Here is a 24294-nt window from a genome sequence, read left to right as displayed (position 1 = left end):
GGCTGTGTTCTTTTTGCTACAGTGAATTTCCTTATCGTGACAGGCCCAAGCTTCATCCAGCAGCCATTAGCAACCCACACCCACACCCCTTTTCCAAGAGGAAGGGATTTTCCCAAGGCTATAATGAAGAACCTCTGTATTTACAGTGGAGAAAAGGACTGTGACTATAATGACTGGGAGCCTCCTCTCCAAGGAGCCCCATCTCTTCCCAGAAAGACCTCCCTGCCTTACTCATAGACCTCTTTGATTTCTGGTAACCCAGGAGTTTCTAAACTTCCCTGCTTATCAGAATCATCTGGAATGCTTGTCAAAAATACAAGTTTCTGGGCCCCAAACTATAGCTATTGAATGAGAATCTCCAGAAGAGACTTTTTAAAAAACCAAATCTTTGGACAGGGTAAATCTGGGAAACCTCACTAAACCTTGTACCCTCTCTTAGGGGTGCCTGGGCTGAGGGCAGCATTCTTGGGGAAAAAAATTAATGTGTTTTTCTGTCTAAAGACTGCTAGTGATAACAGTAATTATTAACCTTTATCAACTGTGTGCCAGGCACTATACTAGGGTGTTTTTTTTAAGAGTAGGAATTATATTTTTTCCAGTTTTATTGAGGAATAATTGGCACACATCACTGTATAAACTTAAGGCATATAGCATGATGGTTTGATTTACACATAGTAGGAAATGATTACCACAGTAAGTTTAGTTAACATGTGTCATCTTATATAGATACAATAAAAATAAAAGGAAAAAATTCCCTCCTTTTGATGAGAATTCTTAGGATCATCTCTGAACAACTTTCTGGTATATCAGCGTCAACCATAGTCATCATGCTGTACGTTACATCATCATGTACAGGTCATCATGACCTATTTATCTCATAACTGGAAGTTTGTACCTTTTGACAACTTCATCTAATTCTCCCCCCCCCCTCTGCCCCCTGCCTGTGGTAACCACAAATCTGATCTCTTTCTTCTACAAGTTAGGTGATTTTTTGCTTTCTTGTTTTGCTTTTAGATTCTACATAAAAATGAAATCATGCAGTATTTGTCTTTCTCTGTCTGACTTATTTCACTTAGTGTAATGTCCTCAAGTCCATCCATGTTGTCCTAAATGATATGATTTCCTCTTTTTTATGGATGAATAATATTCCAGTGTGTATGTATTATACACACCACAAGTTCTTTGTCCATTCATCCATCAATAGACACTTGGGTTGTTTCCGTATCTTGGCTATTGTAAATAATGCTGCAATGAACATGGGGGCACAGATATCTTTTTCAGTTAGTGTTTTCATTTCCTTTGGATATATTCCCAGAAGTGGAATTGCTGAATCATATGGTGGTTGATTTTCAATTTTTTGAGGAACTTCCATGCTGTTTTCCATAGTAGCTGCACCAATTTACATTCCCACCAACAGTGCACAGGGTTCCCTTTTCTCCACATCCTTGCCAACACTTGTTACCTCTTGTCTTTTTGATGATGGCCATTCTAACAGGTGTGAGATGATACCTCACTGTGGTTTTAATTTGCATTTCCTTGATGGCTGGTGATGTTAAGCATCTTTTCTTGTACTTGACGGCTACTCATATATCTTCTTTGTAAAAATGTCTATTCAGGTCCTGTGTCAAATTTTTGAATTGGATTATTTGGGGCTTTGCTTTTTGTTTTGTCATTTTGTTTTGTTTTTGCTTTTGAGTTGCCTGTGTTCTTTATATATTTGGATATCAACGCCTTATCAGATATATGTTTGCAAATATTTTTTCCTGTTTTATAGGTTGTCTTTTCACTTTGTTGATGGTTTATTTTGCTGACCAGAAGCTTTTTTAGTTTGATGTAGTCCCACTTGTTTAGTCTTTATTTTGTTGTTTGGAGAGCTGCTTTTTTTTCCTCATGTAATATTCCCAATTGCTACTGTTGTCTCTATTTTCTTGGATGATGAGGTAAATAGAAGGGAAGTTATGTGACTTGCCCAACTGCAACTAGCAGGTAGCAACTTGTGGAGTTAGACTGGAACTCAGGCTTCTCACTTCTTAGTTCCCTCTATTTGCCATTACACATTACTGATCCTGGAACATTGAATTAACTAGCTCCACACTCTAACTGTGAGCTTACCAGCCCAGTTCACACCACCACCACTATAGGAATGAAGGGGCAAAAGGAGTTATAATTTATCTTAAAATTTCTAGTGGATGCGTGAATGAGGAGTGATGTTAAGGAAAGCATAGAAAAAGGATGCTAATCTCCCTCATGCTGGTCCTCAGGTACTGGAACTCCTTAAGCAACCTGGTGGCATCCTTGCTGAATTCTGTGCGCTCCATTGCCTCCCTGCTGCTACTCCTCTTCCTCTTCATCATCATCTTCTCCCTCCTGGGGATGCAGCTCTTTGGAGGAAAGTTCAACTTTGATGAGATGCAGACTCGGAGGAGCACATTTGATAACTTTCCTCAGTCCCTCCTCACCGTGTTTCAGGTATGGACTCTTCTCTGCTGGGATTATGAGCGGGAGGGTGGTTGAGTGGCAGGGTTGAGTTTGGGTGGGAAGATGGAGTCTTGAAAAGGTGGTGGAAAGCTTCACCCTTACACTGGGCAGCCAAAGCCAGCCTAGATCAGTCATGGAGGGACCATGCCCAGTTGAGTCCTGAGTTCTTGTAGTTCCCCCTACCCTCAGTCCCCCATGGAATTCCACTGTTGTATGAACCACTGGGGTAAAAAAATCTAAATGAGTAGTTTAAAAACTCTTGCTTAACCACAGAAACTTCAGATAAATTCTGCAGGAAAGCCCAAAGTATAAACAAAGGAAAGCAGACTGCCCTCATTGGGAGAGGAGAGGGTGATGGGGCTCCGTCTTTCCTACCCACCATTCTTGCCCCTTGTTACTCTTTCAATGAATACATTCACATTTGCAAAAGGACCCTGAGGAATGGCTGATGGCAGCCATCTTGTGCACTGCATGTGAGTAGAAAGAGATGCTTTGACCAGGAACGCCTTTCAGTCACTTCTCAAATAATATCATGCCAGTGCACTTTGTCTAAGTATAGGGTCAAACTTGCCCAGGTCAGTAGTTCAGAGCCCCTGGGAGGAAAACTGGGGGCCAAGAGGAGGGAAAGAGGTGGAAAAGAGATTTTAGACATTTTTGTTAACATAGTGGGGCAGGGCAGGGGAGTTTTGGGGTTTGCTGTTGGTCTAACGCTGTGTCCCTTATTGGTGGGAATGTGTCATTCAGATCCTGACCGGGGAGGACTGGAATTCGGTGATGTATGATGGGATCATGGCTTATGGCGGCCCCTCTTTTCCAGGGATGTTAGTCTGTATTTACTTCATCATCCTCTTCATCTGTGGAAACTGTATCCTTTGCTCCTGCCTCCCCGCCCCTGCTGCCTCACCCTCCCTCAGCCTGCAGCACGATGCCAAATACGTGTGCCCAGCAGGTCCTGACTTGGGGTTGAAAACTGTGGTTGCCCATCCACAGGGCCCCCAGGCAAGCAGGGGAAAGGTGTGCTCTGGGAAGAAAACGTTTCCTGTCCCAGAACCACCTTAACTGTGGAGGCAGGTCTTGGTGAAAGCCTGGCTCTTTGGCACAGGCAGGGATGTAAGTTCATATTCCTGAATCAGTTTGGGCTGCAGTGTTGCCTGACTCCAGGAGGCACGATCTCATTGTAGTCTAGGTGAACAATGCCCCCTGGTGTTGTGCATGTACAGCTACTCACATAGATTCCAATGTGAACACACTTGGAGTTGGGCTCCAATGCCTTGGGCTATTGCTGCTGGAGGTAGGAAATGCAGTTAAGGGGGACTGAGCCATCATTCTTGAAATGACCTTCATCTCTCCTCCCTATTTTCTGCTCAGTGTCCCTCCCTCTGAAGCCACTCTCCAGGACTTTAGTCACAGGCAAAGCTGGACAGGCTTCACCAAGCAGACCTGACAGGTCCTTGCTGATCCAGACCATGGGCAGCTTTCCAGGGACTCAAGCTGCAGGCGGTATTCTCTCCTGCTGGTCAAAACCCCAAGAGGGTTGTGTGCAGAGGCAGATGGTAAAGTAGAAGCAGCTCTGGCCGAAGATTCGGGTTTAAATCATAGTTTAATGTAGTGCCCAAGGCATGAACATTGATGCTGACAGACAGGCTTCACTTTTTCCCAACTGGGTGATCTCCAGCAAACTAAAGGTTCTCTACTTCAGTGTCTGTAAAATGGGGTGATGAAACATTACTGCCTACTACTTAAGGGATCATGATGAAGTTTAATGAGATAATTTATGCAAAGCCCCTCCCCCGCCTGCCACAGTGCCAGGGGACCAAGGGCAGGTGCACAGTAAGATCCTTGGTCAAGCCCTTCACCTCTGTGGGTTGTGGCTTTCCTATATGTGAAATTGTGTGATTATCTGGGTGCCTGGGGGTGGAGGTTAGACTTAACAATATTAAGACCCCTTTCATCTATACTTTCTTTGATTCTGCAATCCTCTGACCCACAGTGTTTCTGTTCAAGGTTAGGGATGAGGGCAAGAAGGAAAGGGCAAATGACTACTTCATTTAGGAGTTTCCAAGATTCAGCCAGTTCCAGCTGGACACTGCAAGGGTCTTTGTATGTGCAGGCTCAGATTAAGAGTTGGCAGAGATATCAGGCCGCCTCCTCAGTGCCCAGTTTTAATGAACCACTCTTAAGAGCATTCTGCATTCTGCTAGAAACAATGCTGTTTATAATGTCAGTTACAGCCAGTCATCTCAGTAGGGAAACCAATAATGAAACCCAGCAATTAAAGAGCAAGGCAGGCTTGCTGCCTCACTCCCTGCCCACTCCACCCTGCAAGCTATCCTGCTCTTGACCCCTTAGAAACCTCCTAGTAGCTAGTAGGGTAATGGGGAGGGAGAGGTGTGGAGGAGGGACACTACCGGGCTCTGAACTCCTCACAGTGAGTCACCACTGAGCTCACTCTATGAGGAAGTCTACCCCTGCATGTCTTGCACCCTCCCTGCCCCCTGTGCCCACCAAATACCCCAAGGCCAAGGGTCATTTTCTTTAAGAATGGACACAAACAGATATCCTACTGAATGTGTTCTTGGCCATTGCTGTGGACAACCTGGCTGATGCTGAGAGCCTCACATCTGCCCAAAAGGAGGAGGAAGAAGAGAAGGAGAGAAAGAAGCTGGCCAGGTAACCCTCTAAACTTACCTAGACCCAAAGCCCCAGGGTCCCAGTTCTGGAATGCCATTCCCATTAGTGATAAAGAGAGGCTTTGGTGCTGGCCTCTGTCAGCCATCCCTCCTAGAGGGCACTGGGTTTGAGACTTCACAGTAAGCTTCACACAACTTTCTCTACTATTTATTAGGTATTGCCCTAAAGTGGGGAACATTGTGAATTATAGTATTTGTGAAGGTATTCTATTTCCCACCTGTCTAAGAAGTTGGGGGATTCTCTTTTGAGAAGGAATGTCATGATAGGTGGTAGGAATGAAGGATGGGTAGAGGAGGAAGGCAGCCGCTTAGAGGGGAAATGCAATTCTAGCTGAGTTATAACTTTTCTCTGTTTTATAAATCATTGCCAGCGTTAAGAAAACAAGATAAGGCCCTGCATTGTCTTCTGTCATTGTCTAGATGGGACTGTCATATGCCACACATCTGCTGGATACAGGGCAGAGTTTTCTAGGAACCAATCCTGAATCAGATCCAGAATGTTTCTCTGATTCAGACACAGACTAGAGCAACTGAGAAGCTGAAATAGTCCAACTAAGTACAAGACAGAGCAAAGTGTGGCCTGGTGCCTGGATGGAGGGCCCAGCCCAACAGCATCTGTGATTGAGTGACACATGCCATGTGCCCTGGGTAAAGGATGATGGACATAGGCCCAGGGAATCTGCTCCCACTAGTCCCCAGAAGACCACAGGGTAGTTGATTTCTTCATGTCTCCTGTCATTCAGTAAACATCCCTTTAATTTTTCTACCTGCTGACCGGCCAGGACTGCCAGCCCAGAGAAGAAGCAAGAGATAATGGAAAAGCCAGCTGTGGAGGAAACCAAGGAGGAGAAAATTGAGCTGAAATCCATTACAGCTGATGGAGAGTCCCCACCCACCACCAAGGTAAGAAGCCATCTTATTCCAGGAGCTGAGAGGGCCATTGCTGGGGGAAGGAGGGCAAAGCCTTCCCAGACCACCCACGCAAACGAGGAAGGAAGGAAGAAAAGAGACTCAGTGAAACAAAGCCCATGAAGATGGACCAGAAACACTAGGAATGTGAAGAGAAGGCAGACTGGTTGAATTCCAGCCTTCTGTCGATGTCTTGAAGGATATATACAAGATAATAAGGATATACTTTTGAGTCAACAGCTCAACCACTAACCGTGATGCAATTTCAAGGCTCTAAGCCTCTCAAACAATGGAATGTCTCTAATTGGATTCTTCCTCCTTCTCTCCTTTGGCTGCCTAGATCAACATGGATGACCTCCAGCCCAATGAAAATGAAGATAAGAGTCCCTACCCCAACCCAGAAAATACAGGTACCATTCCCACTGCCTAACTCTGAGGTTGGGAGGTTGGGGGTAGAGAGCCAAGTTCTAAAGCCACATGGAACTACCTATGTATTAGGATCAATGGCTCCAGTTTCTCTCTACAAGCACCTTGCACTGATAAATGCCTTTTGTCTCTGTAGTTAGGCATTACCAATCATCATCCAGAGGAGAACTTTGCTCCTGGCTTCCTCGTAATAACAATATAACATTAAACAAATTGTGTTTGAGCAGTGCTGATTCTATGACTTTTGGAATGGGGATTCTATATACATTTAAGGTTTTATTATATCCTATGCTGTAAAATCATTAACTTATATAATTTATTAATATAACATATGTTGCAGTGTTACGCTCACTTAATAGTAAATCCCGACTCTGCCTTGTCCTTACTCAGGAGGCAATGCTGAGTACAAGGACAGCTGCCACCACAGATGTCCCACTTGTTGCTTTGTCAAATGCTTTCATTTATTACAAAAAGAGCTCTTACCAACTCAGCCTTCTCATCTTCTGATACATAGATTGGCAGGCAGTCTCCTTTGAGAGGGCTTAATGTCAGAGGTCCTTAGACCTCCCTCCAGAATTCCCTTGTCTGCTTCATGAAACTCTACATCCTGTACAAACCCTCTGTTCACCTTCCTTTTACCTAGAAGTGCAGCTATTATTACCAGCTTCAAGCTTGCAGTCAACTGCACACAATCGAGGGACTGTTGTTTTACTGACATTTCCTTCTCTGTGCAGGTTAAGCTACATCTGGGTTGGTAACCACATTAAGTGGCTAAAAACCTTCTACATTTATGAGCAAAGCTAGGTTTTCCTTTTGGCCTTCTCCCCACCAGTTCTCTGCTGGCTTGTCTGCAAAGACACTGGTGGCCATCTTCCATTTTCCTTAGGAAGCAGGTTTTCTGTGGTCATTCCACCCTCACTCACATCCTGCCTCGAGAGAAGGAGGATTCGATTTCCTGGGGCTTGGACAGAAGGAAGAACAAGAAGGGTGTTTCCATATGCTGGGCACTAAACCTTCCGAAGTCTGAAAGCTCTCTGGGTGGGAATTCTTACAGAATTTCAAAGACAGACTAGATATGTTGACCAAATGCAATGGGGAATCCTGTCTTAGTCCTGAATCAACAAATTAACTCTTAAATGACGTTTTTTAGATAATTGGAGGGAAATTGAATATGGACTGGAAACTAAGGATTTAAAGTAGTTTTTGTTCATTTTGTTACTGTAGTGATGTTGTCGTAGTTCTAGCTTATACATGTTGAAGTGTGTATGTCTGGAGTCTAGAATGTTTAGAAGCTTCCTTAAAATACTCCAGCAACTCCTGGTGAAGCTGGGTGTGGAGGTTTGCCACACAAGTCTCTCTACTTGTGTGTATATTTTTAAAGTTTAAAAAGAAAAACAGTGATAAAAGAAATCCCTCTGAGTCCTGGGCAGAGCTGGCCCAGGTCCCCCTGCACACAGCATACAGGGGCAGAGAGTGGGCTTGAGGGTCCTTTCACAATGCACCCAGGTGCAGGCAGGCCCAGGCCTGCTCCTTCTACCGGGCAGGGGGCAGCCACACATATGCCAATAATCTCCAGTTTCATCCATCTAAATATACTCATGGCTTTTCTCTTCTTTGATGCTCTATGACATCAAAGAGAAAAAGGCCAGTGGAAAAAAGATTAATGAAAACATTGTCACCTTATTGGGCACCATTGAAATGTCTCTCTGTTGACCCAGCTTTGAGGATTCCTGGAATGGTTTTGCTTTTAAACTGAAAAGCTATTCCCACACTCTGCTAATTCCTCATGATTCTTTAGGTTTTATAGAGTGTCCTTTCACTAGTCATGTGGCCACCATTCTCTACCCTGCTCCAGACCCAGACCTTCCCAGGTTTCTCACAGGCATCTCATACAGCTGTGTTGGTCTGTAGACAGTGGAGGCTGTCCTGCCTCAGCCACTGCCACTCTCAGGCTGTGAAGATCAGCCCCTGTGGCCCCCTTGTTTGTTCTCCATCCCTAATTTCCATTTTCTTGCCCAAGAGTGGTGTGCTCTTACAACTGGTGGCTCCACATGTTCCCCCTCACTCCAAGGAACCAGCTTCTGCTTCCCAGCTCCTCCTTCCCCTGTCTCTGCAGGTCACCTCTTGGACCCTAATCCCAGGTGCAACAGAAGTCCCCAAAGACTCCTCCCCAGGTCACTTGGCCTGCTGTCTTTGTTCTTGTCAATCTTTCATTCCCACAGGCTCTTCTCTCCTCTGAACCGTAAAAGGCAAAGAACCTGATCTGCCTCTGCTGTGTCTGCTTCACAAAGATACCCTTTGGGAGGCAGCAGTGGTGAACACTGCACCTGCCCCACTTGCAGCCAGACTCCCAGAGAGAGAAGGGGCAGGGCCAAAGAATATTCTCACACCCTCCTCCTGCCCCACTTCTCACTGGGGTACACCTGTGCCTATACCCCATCCCCAGGATGCTGTGCATGCTTGTCCAGGCTGCACCCAAGCATTTGTGCTGAAGCAGCTGAGGGGGGCTGAGCTCCAGCCTACATTCCCCGAGCAGGGGCCTCTGTCCTTATGTGAACACCCAGCAGAGTGGGGCCTGCTTCTGATTCACACAAAGTGCTAACTGGCCAGCAGTGGAGCATCAGTCCTTCCCTCCCTGTTTAAGCCCCAAAACTCAACAGTTGGTTTAAGCCTCCCTGCTTAGTATACACTAGATTTTAGAAATCTCTACTCACCCAGGAAATGTGCCAAGTTGTGCTTTTACTTAACCAACTCTTTTTTTTTTAATATGAAATTTATTGTCAGATTGGTTTCCATACAACACCCAGTGCTCATCCCAAAATGTGCCCTCCTCAATACCCATCACCCACCCTCCCCTCCCTTCCACCCCCCATCAAGCCTCAGTTTGTTCTCAGTTTTTAAGAGTCTCTTATGCTTTGGCTCTCTCCCTCTCTAACCTCTTTTTTTTTCTTCCCCTCCCCCATGGACTTCTGTTAAGTTTCTCAGGATCCACATAAGAGTGAAAACATATGGTATCTGTCTTTCTCTGTATGTCTTTCTCTTATTTCACTTTATTTGAGTGAACATACAGATGTTAAGAGTCATCAAGGACTTAAAATTAAGAGACACTTGAAAAGGAAATGTGAATGATATCAGAGAAGGCATAGGACAGCACCAGGAGAGACAGCCAGCCTTCACAGAGAAAGGTGGGCTGCGCTGGGCTTTGTGTCTGGGGAGTTGGAGAGGAAATAAGTTGTTTCAGAACATACTACTGTCATAGACGGGGAGCTGGAAGAAACCATGGAGATAGTCATTCACTTACATGTACCAGGCACTGTGGCAGGCACCAGGGATACACCTGTGGGCAAGACAGAGAAGGCTGCTGCTCTCCTGGAGCTTACGTTTCAGTGGGGAGACAGACAATGAGCAAGAAAGGGGGCCAACTGAAAGGCAACATCAGGTGGCAGTAAGCAGCAAAGAAGTAATGAAACCAAGAGATGTGTTACAAGTTACTCACTGGCACAGGCTGCTTTGGCTGTGTAGTCAGCGAAGGCATTAGGGCTGAAACCTGAATAAGTCACAGGAATTAGATGTATGGAAATGAGAGGAAAGAGCTTTCTAGGTGGAGGGCTAGCAATTGCAGAATCTCTTGGGCAGAATGTACCTGTCTGTGGAGGAATCCAAAGAGGCCAGTGTGCATGGAGCAGAGAGAATGAAGGGGAAAGATAGTGGGTGGGACAGGGACTAGGCAGGGGCAGGTGGGACAAGGCTTCAAAGGCCTCCTGAGAGGTTTGGATCTGAGCTGATGCAATGGAGAATCACCCGAGATTCTCAAGCAGAGGAAGACATGATCTAGTGTTGGAATTACCTTTGGAAGACTGTGCCGCATAAAGACAGGGCAGTAGATGGTCAGGATGAGGACTGGAGGCAGTGAGGATGTTAGCAGTGGTTCTGGTGAGAGGCAGTGGCTGCTCAGCCCAGGGTGGTGGTGCTGCAGACAGAGAAGTGGCAGGACTGGCACTGCATTTTGCAGGACTTGCTAGTGGCCTAGAAGTCAGGGGGAGAGAGTGAGCAGTGGAGGGAGATGAGGTTTTAAACTGAGCCAGCAGAGAAGATGCCCAGTGCAGCAACAGGGGCATCCTCAGCCTTATGTCTCGGTATTCCACCCACAAAGCTCACCTCAAGGTGCCAATCACGCCAATGAACTCTGGGGCTGCACTAAAAACTGTATGTTCCTCGAGGGCAAGAACCACAGCTTTGTGTTCAGTACACTGTAGGCAGTAGGTGTTAGAAGTAATTATTTTTATTTGAATCGGCCATGAGCAAAATCACAGAAGTGAAAACGAGTGTCAAATGGGTAGGGGACATGGATCACCAAGGACCAAGAGTGGGGCCTCCAGCCCCGCAGTGGTTTTACTTTTGAACACTGGACCCAGCCATCTGGAAAGCAGCAGCAACCCTGAAGTGTGGCAACACCTTACTGGCCACACTTCTCCAAACCCCAAGAATGGGGATGGGAAAACTGAAGATCCCACAGGGTCCCCTGGCATCTGGGAGTGGAAGTCTAGGTGACTCAGTTGCCAACCCCAAAAATGAACTTCATTTGACTTTTCCTCCCCTGCCAACCTCTCTCCTTACACTTAATACATGCAAAGCATCACATCTGTCAGATTTCTTTCCCTTTGAAGATTTGCGTTTGTCCTTCAGAAGTAGTTTCCTCTTAAACACTATGCCTGGAATTCAGCTCATGTGTGTCTGAATGGACCAACTGATTTGCTTCTCCCCAGGAATGGAAATCAGGGTAGAGCTTCACAAACCATGAGGCAAGCTATTGCAGATGGAAGAGCATGCAAAATTCTTCACCAGGAACTTGGAAAAACACAAAGCTAGTAAATATGTTTTTCTATAAACACACATGATTAAAATAAGCATTAAATTACCTGTTACCAAATTATCATGAATAAGAAAGTGTTGGGTCATTTAGAGCAAAACTGAAAAGAATACAAACAGCTGGGCAGGAATTTAAGATCCTTCTCAATTAAATTTCATTTATAAATATTGTGATTCAGGCCAACTCCTGTTTTACTTATTTTGCTTTACAAGGAGACTCTGCCTTTCTTTTACTTACCAAGGTTTGGTTAGAAAGCTTCAACCATTGGCCTGTTCACCTCGTGCCTCTCTTCTCCTAAAAATATTAATTGCTTTGCTGGTCAGCTCTAATTATGCCAGGGGGATAAAAATTGGATTTATTCCTATATTCTGCTGGTCCCCCAAAAAGCCTTGGGCCCCTAAATGCTTCTTGCTTGATAAAAAAACACTTTCTGTGGTTGATGGGCATTGAGGAGGGCACTTGTTGGGATGAGCAATGGGTGTTGTATGGAAACCAGTTTGACAATAAATTATATTTAAAAAATAAAAAAAAGAACCACTATCTGTGCCAGGCATTTTTTTTTCTTGGCACAACCTAGCTTCATTTTAACCGGAAGAAGAGAGAGCATGCAGAGACATGGCTGGTCCCTAAGATAAACGTCCTACAGGACTTTTATCTTTCCAACCAGCTTAGTCTCCACCTGACCCTCTTCTTTTGTAAAGTCCCTTTCTTTATAAAGCAGATGTTGATGTGAAAGTGTAATCATCAAAAAACAAGGGCTACTATGCGCTGAGCAGAGTGTCTCTCTCCAGGGTTTTCAGCACATGAAGAGATGGAACAGATACATGTAAAGTCAGGCATTCAAGGTATTTGGTCCCAAGTGCCAAGTGAATGCAGGAGAATGACAGGGCTGCTAGAATCACATGAAGGTCATTCTCAAGAGCCCAGGTATTCGGGAGAGCCAAGTGAATGATGCTGTCTTACCTGAGAGTCCTTCTGGCTCTACACCGGGAGATGAGAGCATTTCAAATAAGGAGACAGCATGAGGAAAGGAGAAAGCACATAGCGAGTGTATTCATTTCCTGGGGCTGTCATAACAAATTACCATGAACTTGGTGGCTTAAACCAGCAAATATTTATTCTCTCACAGTTCTGGAGCCTATAAGTCTGAAAGCAGGTATTGGCAGGACCATCCTCTCTCTAAAGGCTCTGGAAAGAATCCCTTTCTCGCCTTGTCCCCATCTCTGCCAGTGGCCAGCAATCCTTGGTGCTCCTTGGCTTCCAGCCTCATCTCTCTGGTTTCTGCCTCTGTCTTCATGCGTGTGTGTGTGTGTGTGTCTGTGTCTCCTTATAAGAATAATAGTCCTTGGATTTAGGGCCCACCCCACTCCAGTATAATTTCATCATGACTATACATCTGCAAAGTTACTGTTTCCAAAGTAAGGTCATGTTCTGAGGTTCCAGGTAGGCATGAATTTTGGGGGGACGTTATTCAGGCCACTACTACAAACCTTCAGAAAACAGTTTGATATGAGTGGAAAATTTGTTAGGGAATAACAGCAGGCAGAGATCAGACTGAGAAAGATGCTAAGCACTACTTACAGGCTAAGAGTCTTCTCTGTGGGTAGAGATAGTAACAACAGCTAACATTTATATAACACTTGCTATGTGCCAGGCCCCACTCTGAGGTATGTATGTACTATTATCCCATTTGCAGATGGGGAAACTGAGACCAGAAAGACTAAATGCCAGAAAGAAACAGAGCCAAGATTTGGATCTAGACATGGCCAGAGAACCCATGTTGTTTTTACTCCCATTCCCTCTCTAAACATTTTTAAATGCATTTGACCAGAAAAAGATATATAGTAGTTTCCTTCCATGGGCAGTGGCTGTGTAAGCAAAGGATTTTGCTTTTGGTCCACAGTAAATGTGGCCCCTGCCCAGGATAACAAAGGGGCTTCTCAAACTAGTGTTAATGTCTAGTCTTTTGAATGAAGTGCCTGTTGTGGCCAACATCACTGTCCTATTATCGCTACAGCACATGAGTTTTTGGTATTTTTCAGGAATGGGAGTGTTGATTTTAAACTCCAAGGATGGAATTGATTGCAAGTCACCTAAGCCATACCCATTACCCTACCTGCAGCCTAGATGGACAGGCACACCTGGCAATGCCCCAGTCTTCCCCGATCACCTTTCCTAGTGCCTTACAACTAGAATGACCAACCATCCCAATCTGCATGGGACTGAGGAGTCTCTTGGGATGTGGGAATTTCAGTTTAAAAACCAGGACAGTCCTTGACATGAACTAGCCACCCTACTTACAACCCCCTTTGTCATGTGCTGCCAGAAAAGTCTCTCTAACAAAGATTCTAGCAGCGCTCACAGGGAGAGAGCTGAATGTCTTTGTTGATACCCTTCATTTTCAGAGATGCAAATGATGTCTTGATTCTGGTTGGTAGGAAGCTATCTGGAAGTAGGCAGCATAGTGGTAAAAACCTAGTGGGAGTAGTGGAGTTATTTAGAATGGTGCTTTTTTTCTTACAGGAGAAGACGATGAAGAGGAGCCTGAGATGCCTGTGGGCCCCCGCCCACGACCACTCTCTGAGCTGCACCTTAAGGAAAAGGCAGTGCCCATGCCAGAAGCCAGTGCATTTTTCATCTTCAGCCCCAACAACAGGTATGCAAGAATGGTGGGGAAGGTGGGACTCTACTCTCTCCATGCTACAAGCACAACAAATGCTAACATCCTCCAGCCTCTGAGTGGAGCCTGGGACTCTCCCAACCCCCCACAACTTGTGCAAACAGGCACTGATTTAGGGAAAAGTATCCTATATTCCAAATCAGAAGACTTGGGTCTGTTTTTCCCTCCATTTTTTGACACATGTAAACTCTATTTCTACACTTTTGGTGATTACCCTTGGTAATTTACTAAGTCTATTTAATTTTAAATCTCAAGTTAAGCAGTATCCTACACCTCCTCCTGCAAAATAGAAAGAGCTTATACTGTTTTAACTTCTCTCAGCCCTCCTACCTTACATGTTATTAATTAGTATTTTAGTCCTGTCCTTTATTTTTAATTTCACAAGTTAGACATTATTATCATTTTCATTATTATTATATAGACCAATGTATACTTGGATTTTCATACAACTTCCCATTTTACTCATTCACCATTTTTTCATGTATCTCAGTCCACCCTTCTGTAATCATTTTCTTCCTAAAGCACATTCTTTAGAAGCCCCTAGTGTTTCTTTTTGTTGTTGTTTTTGTTTATGTTTTTATTTTTTTTTACTATGAAATTTATTGTCAAATTGGTTTCCATACAACATCCAGTTCTCACCCCAGCAGGTGCCCTCCTCAATACCCATCACCCACCATCCCCTCCCTCCCACCCCTCATCAACCCTCAGTTTGTTCTCAGTTTTTTAAGAGTCTCTTATGATTTGGCTCCCTCCCTCTGTAACTTTTTTTTCCTTCCCCTCCTCCATGGTCTTCTGTTAAGTTTCTAGGATCCACATAAGAGTGAAAACATATGGTATCTGTCTTTTTCTGTATGACTTATTTCACTTAGCATAACACTCTCCAGTTCCATCCATGTTGCTACAAAAGGCCATATTTTATTCTTTCTCATTGCCACATAGTATTCCATTGTGTATATAAACCACAATTTCTTTATCCATTCATCGGTTGATGGACATTTAGGCTCTTTCCATAATTTGGCGATTGTTGAGAGTGCTGCTATAAACATTGGGGTACAAGTGCCCCTATGCATCAGCACTCCTGTATCCCTTGGGTAAATTCCTAGCAGTGCTATTGCTGGGTCATAGGATAGATCTATTTTTAATTTTTTGAGGAACCTCCACACTATTTTCCAGAGTGGCTGCATCAGTTTGCATTCCCACCAACAGTGCAAGAGGGTTCCTGTTTCTCCAATCCTTGCCAGCATCTATAGTCTCCTGATTTGTTCATTTTAGCCACTCTGACTGGCATGAGGTGGTATCTGAGTGTGGTTTTGGTTTGTATTTCCCTGATGAGGAGCGATGTTGAGCATCTTTTCATGTGCCTGTTAGCCATCGGTATGTCTTCTTTAGAGAAGTGTCTATTCATGTTTTCTGCCATTTCTTCACTGGATTATTTGTTTTTCAGGTGTGGAGTTTGGTGAGTTTTTATAGGTTTTAGATACTAGCCCTTTGTCCAATATGTCATTTGCAGATATCTTTTCCCATTCCATTGGTTGCCTTTTAGTTTTATTGATTGTTTCCTTTGCAATGCAGAAGCTTTTTATCTTGAGGGGGTCCCAGTAGTTAATTTTTGCTTTTATTTCTCTTGCCTTTGGAGACGGGTTGAGTAAGAAGTTGCTGCAGCTGAGGTCAAAGAGGTTGTTGCCTGTTTTCTCTTCTAGGGTTTTGATGGTTTCCTGTCTCACATTTAGGTCTTTCACCCATTTTGAGTTTGTTTTGTGTATGGTGTAAGAAAGTGGTCCAGTTTCATTCTTCTACATGTTGCTGTCCAGTTCTTCCAGCACCATTTGCTAAAGAGACTGTCTTTATTCCATTCGATACTCTTTCCTGCTTTGTCAAAGATTAGTTGGGCATGTATTTGTAGGTCCAGTTCTGGGTTCTCTATTCTATTCCATTGGTCTATGTGTCTGTTTTTGTGCCAATACCATGCTGTCTTGATGATTACAGCTTTGTAGTAGAGGCTAATGTCTGGGATTGTGATGCCTCCCACTTTGGTCTTCTTCAATATTACTTTGACTATTCGAGGTCTTTTGTGGTTCCATACAAATTTTAGGATTGCTTGTTCTAGCTTTGAGAAGAATGCTGGTGCAATTTTGATTGGGATTGTATTGAATGTGTAGATAGCTTTGGGTAGTATTGACCCAAAGCCCCTAGTGTTTCTTTATGTAAAGTCATTTGACCTGTTTATCTCTTGTTCTTATTTTCATTTCTTGTTCTTGAAAGATAGTTTTACTGTGTACAAAATGTTAGGTTGACAGGATTTGTCTTTTAATATATCAAAGGTATTATTACACTGTATTTTTCCTACTATCATTCCTTTGTAGATAATCTTCCCCTTATCTCTAGCTGTTTTGAATATCTTATGTTGCCTTTGGTATTGTATAGATATACTACCATGTGTCTAGATATGGATTTCTGGCCATTAATCCTGCTTGGAATGTTATCGATTTATATTTTTCTCTAATTGTAAAAAAAAAACATTAAAAATTAGAATGAGAATTGCTAATTCTTGCAAAATTGCGGCCATAATCTCTTTCTGTTCTTTCCTTCTAGCATTCCAAGTAGACATATGTTAAACCTTCTCATTCTGTCCTCCTACATCTTAATGTGTCTAATAAATCTTTCACCTCATTATATCTCTTTTAGTATTCAGGGTAGTTTTCTCAGTTATATCTTCCAATTTCTTAATTCTCTCTTTAACTTTGTCTATGTTACTGTTTAAACCAGTTTTTATATCGACTTATTTTTCATTTCAAACAGTTCCATTTGCAGCTTGATTTTCTAGAACCATCTGTCTATATCTAATACTTCTCCTATTGATTCCTCACTTTGTGATCAAGTCCTTTATTCTGTTAAATATTTCAAATATAGTTGTTACATTCTGTATCTGATATGTTCAGTATACACAGTCTTTGGGAGGGCGTTCTAAATCATTTATTTGTTGTTTCTTCTGATTTCTTATCTTAGAAGTTCATCCTCTTATGTGCATAATGATTTTTGATTGTGACCTCAGTACTTCATCAGATTCTTGTGGACCTAAATTAATATTGGGAAGCTTTCTTCCAGAGGCTTCTTAAGAGTGTTGGCTTAGCCTAAAGTCCCAAGCTTCAGTGCCCTACCTTAAGACTGGCTTGAAATGCAGTTTCCCCATAGCAGTGCTACTACTAGCATCTATTCTCAGGCAAATCTGCCCTTCCTGGATACCTATCACACAGACCCTGGCTCAGTGGATTTGCTTATTTGTTTGAAAAGGATAATCAATGCAGACCTTCTAACTCTAATGAAGCCAGAATTGTCTCATAGAGTTTGCCCTTTCCAAGATTTGCTGCTTCTGCAGCAGTGGGGTCTCTCAGAGCACTACAATGTTGTGAGAAGGAGTCTGAAAGCCTGGATTCAAGCCCTGAACAACGCACCCCCCCGCACACAACACTCTACAGATTGTCTTTCTGGGCCAGCCTCTCCTTCCAGGGTTTCAGTGTTTTTACCTATAAAATGAAGATAATAACACCCATATCCCCTTCCTGAGCTGCCAGGATGAGATAGTATATAAGACACACTTGACATTCAAGGATTTAGCCTTTGTGGTACTACCAATGAGTGCCCAGAAAGTGTGGAATTCAATTGCATGCCTTGGAGCTATTACACAGGAGCATATTGCCTAGCCAGAGAGTAGGCTTAACCAGCCTTTCAGCATCGACTCTGGGTGGGATCTGTTGTTCCCTATATATAAAAATATAAAGGAGATCTTATAAAATGATTTAATGATGGGGAAAAAGAAGTCCCCCCAAAAAAGCCACTTGTTAATGTCACAGCAGTATATGAAAATATTGAGATTCCTGAAGGTCTCAGATGTAACCCTCCAAAATGTCAAAAGCTTACTGCCTATGACAGTGCTTTATAGCTGCAAAGTTCTATACAGATGTGCCTCACACTGAGGGTGTAGAGGGGGGGTGGGATGTGATTGTCACTACCCTCAGCAGTAAGACCTCAGGTTGAAGAGCCCACTCCCAAACTAACAAGCACCTTTCATAAGCTGAAAGAAGGAGTTGAGCTCCGGCGACCCAGGAGCTGCTTCTCTGACCTTTCTGACATACTTCGGTCCTTCTTTCCTCCTCCCCACACAGATTTCGCCTCCAGTGCCACCGCATTGTCAATGACACGATCTTCACCAACCTGATCCTCTTCTTCATTCTGCTCAGCAGCATTTCCCTGGCAGCTGAGGACCCTGTCCAGCACACCTCCTTCAGGAACCATGTATGCATTCCCTTTTGTCCCCTGCACCTCTTCTTCCCAAGGATGGGACTGGGCCCAGAGCTCTGTTGCCAACCTCAGTCAGGACCCCAGTTCCAAATACTATAATCAGATGCACAATAAACATTTCTTTAAGAGATTAGGGCTTTGGTAGAAACCATCATAAATGAATAAGAGAACCTGTACCCATATGCCTCAGGCTGGCCTGATTGGCAAAATTCGAGACCCTCATTGCCCTATGGATGTATCCCTGGTTCCCTATGTACTTAGTAAAAAGTAGCCTCTGACTTCCTGCCTTGCTCCCAATAAACTCTAACTGGTCCTAATCACCAAGCAGATAGGGGGAGCATTGGCAAATAGGTGCCAAAGATGAGGCTGACCTTATACAAAAGAGAGCTTCAGTGACCTTTTGTAGAGTAGAAAACTAAATTTAGAGACCCACCCAAGGTTCTGGTAAACAATATTAAAGGCTAGAGTAAGAACTGCTCTATCTCAAAGCCTGAAGACTTTGTCAAATCCCAACCAGATGGACGTGAAGAGAAGAGTCCACCAACCTAAAGTCATACTCATGCCAAACCACTTGGTGGTCCTGCAGCCTGCTTGGTCCAGAGTTTTCTTAAAAAGGTGTTGGCCCTAGCTCTGATCCATCACCTGAGATATAACAGAGCGTGAACCACGTAGCCTGCCCCCAGCCTCGGCAGTCCTCACATTGAGGATTTTCCTTCCTATGCCCCAAAGAACACAACACCAGTATTCCCACCAACATGAGAAGCCAGCTGAGTCACACCAAAGTGAGTTAAGTATTTTGCATTTTCCTGCAATAAAAAGAAAACCCCACTCTCTGTCCTTTTGACAAGCATCCCAGTGGTCTGATTTGGGTTTGTAAGTAAATTGGATTGAGAAAAGCATCCAACCAAATGCTGCCCAGACCCAGGACCCTGGAAGCTCCCCTCACATGTCTGGGGACTTCGTGTGAAGCCACTAAGCTGCCTGAGGCCAGCCCCACTTCAGGATCCAATGCTGTGTATATGCTACTCATCTCCTAACTGTCTGTCTCCACATGGAAAAGCTCACATGACATGTAGTGTGGTTCTGAAGAGTGACTCCTTTTCTGGTGAATGTCCGCTGACCTCTCCTTCCATCCTGCTTCTCTCCCTTCCCACCCCATTCCCACCCTGTTTCTTTTTGTTTTGCAGATTCTGTTTTATTTTGACATTGTTTTCACTACCATTTTCACCATTGAAATTGCTCTGAAGGTAAAGCCCTAATGCCTCTCCCCATCCTGTCCTCCATGAGCCTCCACTAGCTCTCTGCTTCTGTCTGGCGCTAACACACATGTTTCTGTTGGTGTCGAGTTCACTCTCAGAGCCACTAATCCAATTGTGCTTATTTTTCAGATCCTAGGCAATGCAGACTATGTCTTCACTAGTATCTTTACATTAGAAATTATCCTTAAGGTAATGCAATCTGAGCAATGCACTCTCTGCCTATTTCTCTATATCTGCTGTCTCTTTTCTCTCTTGTTTCTTTCACTCTCTCTTTTTTACTCTCAAGCATGAAACTTGATGAATTAGTGCCCTTCACTTTGTGCCCCTCACTTTGTGCCCCTCACTTTGCTCAGGCTCAGAAGCTAGAAGAAACCCACCGCCACTGCTGTGCCTCCTCTCAGCCTGGAAGGCTGGAAGGCTCACAGTGTCAACACTGATGATGTCCTGTCACCAGGTCTGGCACTGTGCCAATGCGTGTTGTGCCCCACCACCCCCACACACCCTACCTCCGGGTCATTGATGACTGACCCCTGCTTAGAACTCCCCCTCCTTCCTCCTCCCCAGAGGAGATGCTGCACAAACTCCAAGAGTGGAAAAGCTCATGGGGCATGGGAAATCACTTTGTCCATGCCCTTGGACAGCCTTGGTCAACACCTTCCTCCATACAAGTGGCAGGTGCCAAGGCTAGGCTCCAGATGGGCCTGGGTGATAGGAATCATGGGCCTAGTTAATGCAAGATTTGAGGCCAGTCTTCCATTGGGGGCTTTCAACAGATGACTGTAGATTACTTGAGTCCTCAGTTTCCTGTTGAAAAGCCTTGTTACGATGCCCCTTGCCCTAAGCATGAAAGAAGAACCAGGTCCCAAGCCCCGGTCCTGAGAGCACATGGAGCTGGCCCGGCCTGTGACTGGTGGCCCCAGGTGCTGCTGACCCCTGATGGCAGAACTTCTACAGACTTACCCCATCGGTAGAACCAACCTCTGAAAGCACTGGGATGAGAGAGATTGCTTTCTAAGTTTTATTTTATTACTTCTATTAATTTATAATTAATATATTATTTATATTTATTTTATTATTATTTCTAAGTTTTTCCAGTATACATCTGAGCCTCTAAAACAATGTATTGCCAAACCACTCCATCTGAGACTCAGGATGTGAGTTCTGAGACCCAGGAAAAGTACATTTCAGCATTTTCTTTCTTCTCATTTACCTGAACAGGAGGGTTGTAGGCTCTAAAACATATCCTTCAGCTTGGTGTCTTCTTCCTGGGAGACTCATCTGGGACTCCTCCTCCCAAGGAGTCCAGGCTCCCTCTCCCCCTCCCTGGGGCTGATGCCAGCCACTGTCCACATCTGACCACGTGCCACAGCTAGCCTGCAAACCCTTGTTTTCCTGATGCAACTTCTAAGTCATGACCCAGACCTTTAATGTACATGACAGTTTTGTCACATCCAGATACAAGTTGAGTGGGGCCGTTTTGAGTGTCCACTGTGTCTGTGTCCCCAAAAGGCTGAGCTGTCCAGACCTCCAGCTTCTGTCCCTGGTTCCAGTGACCAAGGGACTTCCTCAGGTTTCCTCTTCTACTCTAAGACAGTGGATCTGACCAGGCCCCAATCCCTGGGGGTGGGAAAAGGGAACCAAAAGCTGTCTACCTGCATTGAGATGTAGTCTGTAAAACCCCCTTTCCATGGTGAGCTGAGTTCTGGACTTCAAACTCAGGGAGGCACACAAACACCCAAAACTCTTTCCTGGTATAAGAAAAGCTCTGAGGCCCATTTCTCAGGACTCCTCCACAGAGCTTCCCTTATGGATTTCAGTGGTGCTGTTTATCCTTCAGGGTTGCCATGCAAACAGAAGTGAAAGATCTCTTTGCAAACATTATCATGGCAAGAGCCTTCCCTCCCTTCACCCTCTCCCTCTTCTACTCCCTTTGATGCTCAGTGTGCTTCTAAATATAAAGCCCAGTCCCCACCCCACTTCCCTGCACCTCCTTCCACTGGGCCCCTCTGCCTTACCTGAAGGCTCAGCTTTCTACCATGGCACAGACAACAATGGTCTCATTGTCCAAGGGGCATTTAGTGTCAAGAACAGTTTAAAGACCTGGGGATATTTGGCCTTAAGAAGAAAAGGCTTGTAGGACCATGACTGTTGGCCTGAATACTGCAAAATACTGTCACATAGAGGAGGGATGAGGTGAACTGGGCCTAGCAGTAAGTACAAGTTATAGGATACATCCAGTAACTAGAAGAGCTGCCTGGGGAGGCAGTGGTCGCCTGTGACTGGACAGAGCGGCTTTCCTGCCCTTCAAGTTCAGAGAGTCAGCAATCTCATGGCCACCTTTTTTTTCCCTGAGGCTGAAAATACCACGGCAATAGGCTTTTCCTATGCAATGGCTTAGAACTGTGTGGCCATTAGCAAAACGGGGTATGGAAAGGACACTTTGCACTGAGTACCTGAACCTGGCCTCTTCTGTTGTTTTAAACGGCTAGAATAATTTTCAAATAAATTCTCATTTTTCAGCACCCAGTTGCCCTTTCTCCTAAGGCCATTCTGCTGGCCCTGCCCAGGCATGTCCCTCCCACCTCTTACACATACACACTTTTTGGAGTGCTGGTCTCATTCTAGGCCCCTGACAAATAGGACCCCAAAGTCAAAGGACAGACGTTGGCACTGTGAGCCCTACTAGTGCACCTATTCAAGGAGTGCTCTTCCCTGACCGTGGAGGGCTCTGTGATGCTCAGTAGTGTCCTCACAATATTTGAGACAAGAGTGAGGCAGGGTCAGACTCAGTGCCTTCTCTGAAACTAAAAGTGAATGGCTAGGGAAGGTGCTTGGCCTTCTGCAGGCACAGAGGCTCTGTGTTTAAGTGAATTATAGGAGCCACCAAATCCAGTCCCTGCAGTCCTAGATCTTCACTCAAAGACAGGACAGCAAGCCCCTCCTAGATTTTCACTGAGAGACAAGACAGTAAGCTCCTCCAGATGGCAAGCCTATATTCCCCTGCAACCTTTTATATAATATACCCACTTCTAGAAACTGTTGCAGGACACAGGTGCCTGAGTCCCCTGTGACCCCCTGCAGTAGGAGATAAATGGAAAGAATTAGGTTGCAAGAGCTATTTTTGTCAGTTCCCCCTGTGTTTGCTTTTGAATTGCTCTGTGGACATGCTGCCTTGGGCATGCTCTGATTCCAAAGAGATAAACTGGACCCCAGATGACCAGGGAGCTGCTCTCAGTCTCTCAGCCACTGGCTCCAAATTGTTCCCTTTGGCTGATGCATCACGGCCCATGGCCTTTCACAACCCTTAACCTGGAAATCTGCTGGCTCTTAATTCAAATCAACAGAATTGGAAAGGCTATTTGAGCATCTACAGTGACTTTATACTGAGCTCAGAGAGAGATAATAATAGCCAAGTCCTGTAACAATAATCACCATCCCATGTGCTCCCGTTTTAGTCTTCAAAGGACCTCCATGTTGCCTTTCTATGTGTGCCTCATAAAGACAGGGAATAGTATGCCCACTTTGTAGATGGGGAAACTGAACATCCTTATATAGGAAGAATCCAGAATTCAAATCCAATCTATCCGGCCTCAAGTTTAGTTTTCTCTGATGATAGTAAGTGTTTTACCTGTAATAACTCATTTGATGCCAATAACCCTAGAGGGTAGACATTATCATTACCCTCATTTCTCAGATGAGGAAACAGGGACATAGAAGCTAAGTAACTTGTTCCAGGCCATACAAACAAAATATGATAGAGCTGGGATTCAAACTCAGGCAACCTGGCTCCAGAGCCTATGCTTTTAACCATGGTCCCACATTGTCCCTCTGTGTGTTCACATAGCTTGGACCTTAAAGAACATCAGTCTAAAAGGAAGATAATAGAATTGAGTTTAGAATATTTGGCATAGATCATAAACACTAATTAAGGTTAGGAAATGGAGGAATGCTAATTGCCAAATGTATTGGTAGAACTTCTCACTGGGCACTAGGATGCCCAAGACTTGGGTTTGCCCAAGACTGAAGAGTTGCCTGGGTGGTACACAGGACTTTCAGTACCAAAACAGGAATCCTGGGAAAACCAGGACAGTTGGTCACCATACTAGGTGTGTCCCACCTTTCCCCAGATGCCTAGTATCTGAATCTGGCTCTGGGGGTTGGGAGAGGAGGTTGGGAAGTTTGCATACAAAGGGAAACCTGGTCTGGGCAGTGTCAGCAAAGGGCCCCTCAGGGCCAGGATCAGGGACCTGTGATGAGGAACAGTGGAAAATGAGAGATAGATGGCAGGGCCCAATCTGAAAAGGCTTCAAATATGGAGTCTGGTGTGGTCTAGTAAGTGGAAGGAGCCACTTAACCATCCTGAGCCTGGAATTCTTTTGTGGTTATATACATGATTGCAGAATATTGTCCTTGGCCCTGCCTCTCTTTCTGCAGTCCTGCCTGCCCCCAGTCCTCTCACTGCTCTTCAGCTTGCCCTACCCAAAGGATGCTGTGGGAGGAGAGGGAGGCATGAGGGGGTCTCTGGAGCTTGGGTAGGGACCACTCATGCTCGTGTTTCTCTTTGCCTCCCTGCAGATGACTGCTTATGGGGCTTTCTTACACAAGGGCTCTTTCTGCCGGAACTACTTCAACATCTTGGACCTGCTGGTGGTCAGCGTGTCCCTCATTTCCTTTGGCATCCAG

At 44.7% G+C, this 24294-nt stretch overlaps 1 protein-coding gene across 40 annotated transcripts in view; it reads left to right on the top strand.

Annotated features, from left to right (window-relative positions):
• The window catches only part of CACNA1C (calcium voltage-gated channel subunit alpha1 C), a 753388-nt gene that overhangs the window by 635172 nt on the left and 93922 nt on the right, over positions 1-24294 (top strand). For 17 of the 40 annotated variants that reach the window (XM_045061174.1, XM_045061172.1, XM_045061163.1 and 14 more), the window contains 9 exons: positions 2262-2469; positions 3223-3343; positions 5034-5148; positions 5951-6071; positions 6418-6487; positions 13897-14029; positions 18217-18346; positions 19540-19599; positions 24187-24293. In XM_045061174.1, the coding sequence (XP_044917109.1) occupies positions 2262-2469; positions 3223-3343; positions 5034-5148; positions 5951-6071; positions 6418-6487; positions 13897-14029; positions 18217-18346; positions 19540-19599; positions 24187-24293 (1065 nt within the window). Of the gene's footprint in view, positions 1-2261; positions 2470-3222; positions 3344-5033; positions 5149-5941; positions 6072-6417; positions 6488-13896; positions 14030-18216; positions 18347-19539; positions 19600-19740; positions 19801-24186; position 24294 lie in introns of all 40 variants that reach the window. The other 23 variants (XM_045061171.1, XM_045061182.1, XM_045061168.1 and 20 more) reach the window with 5 other exon arrangements.

Source organism: Felis catus, chromosome B4 (genome assembly GCF_018350175.1).
Source record: "Felis catus isolate Fca126 chromosome B4, F.catus_Fca126_mat1.0, whole genome shotgun sequence".
NCBI lineage: Eukaryota > Metazoa > Chordata > Mammalia > Carnivora > Felidae > Felis > Felis catus.
This window is presented reverse-complemented; position numbering and strand designations above follow the sequence as displayed.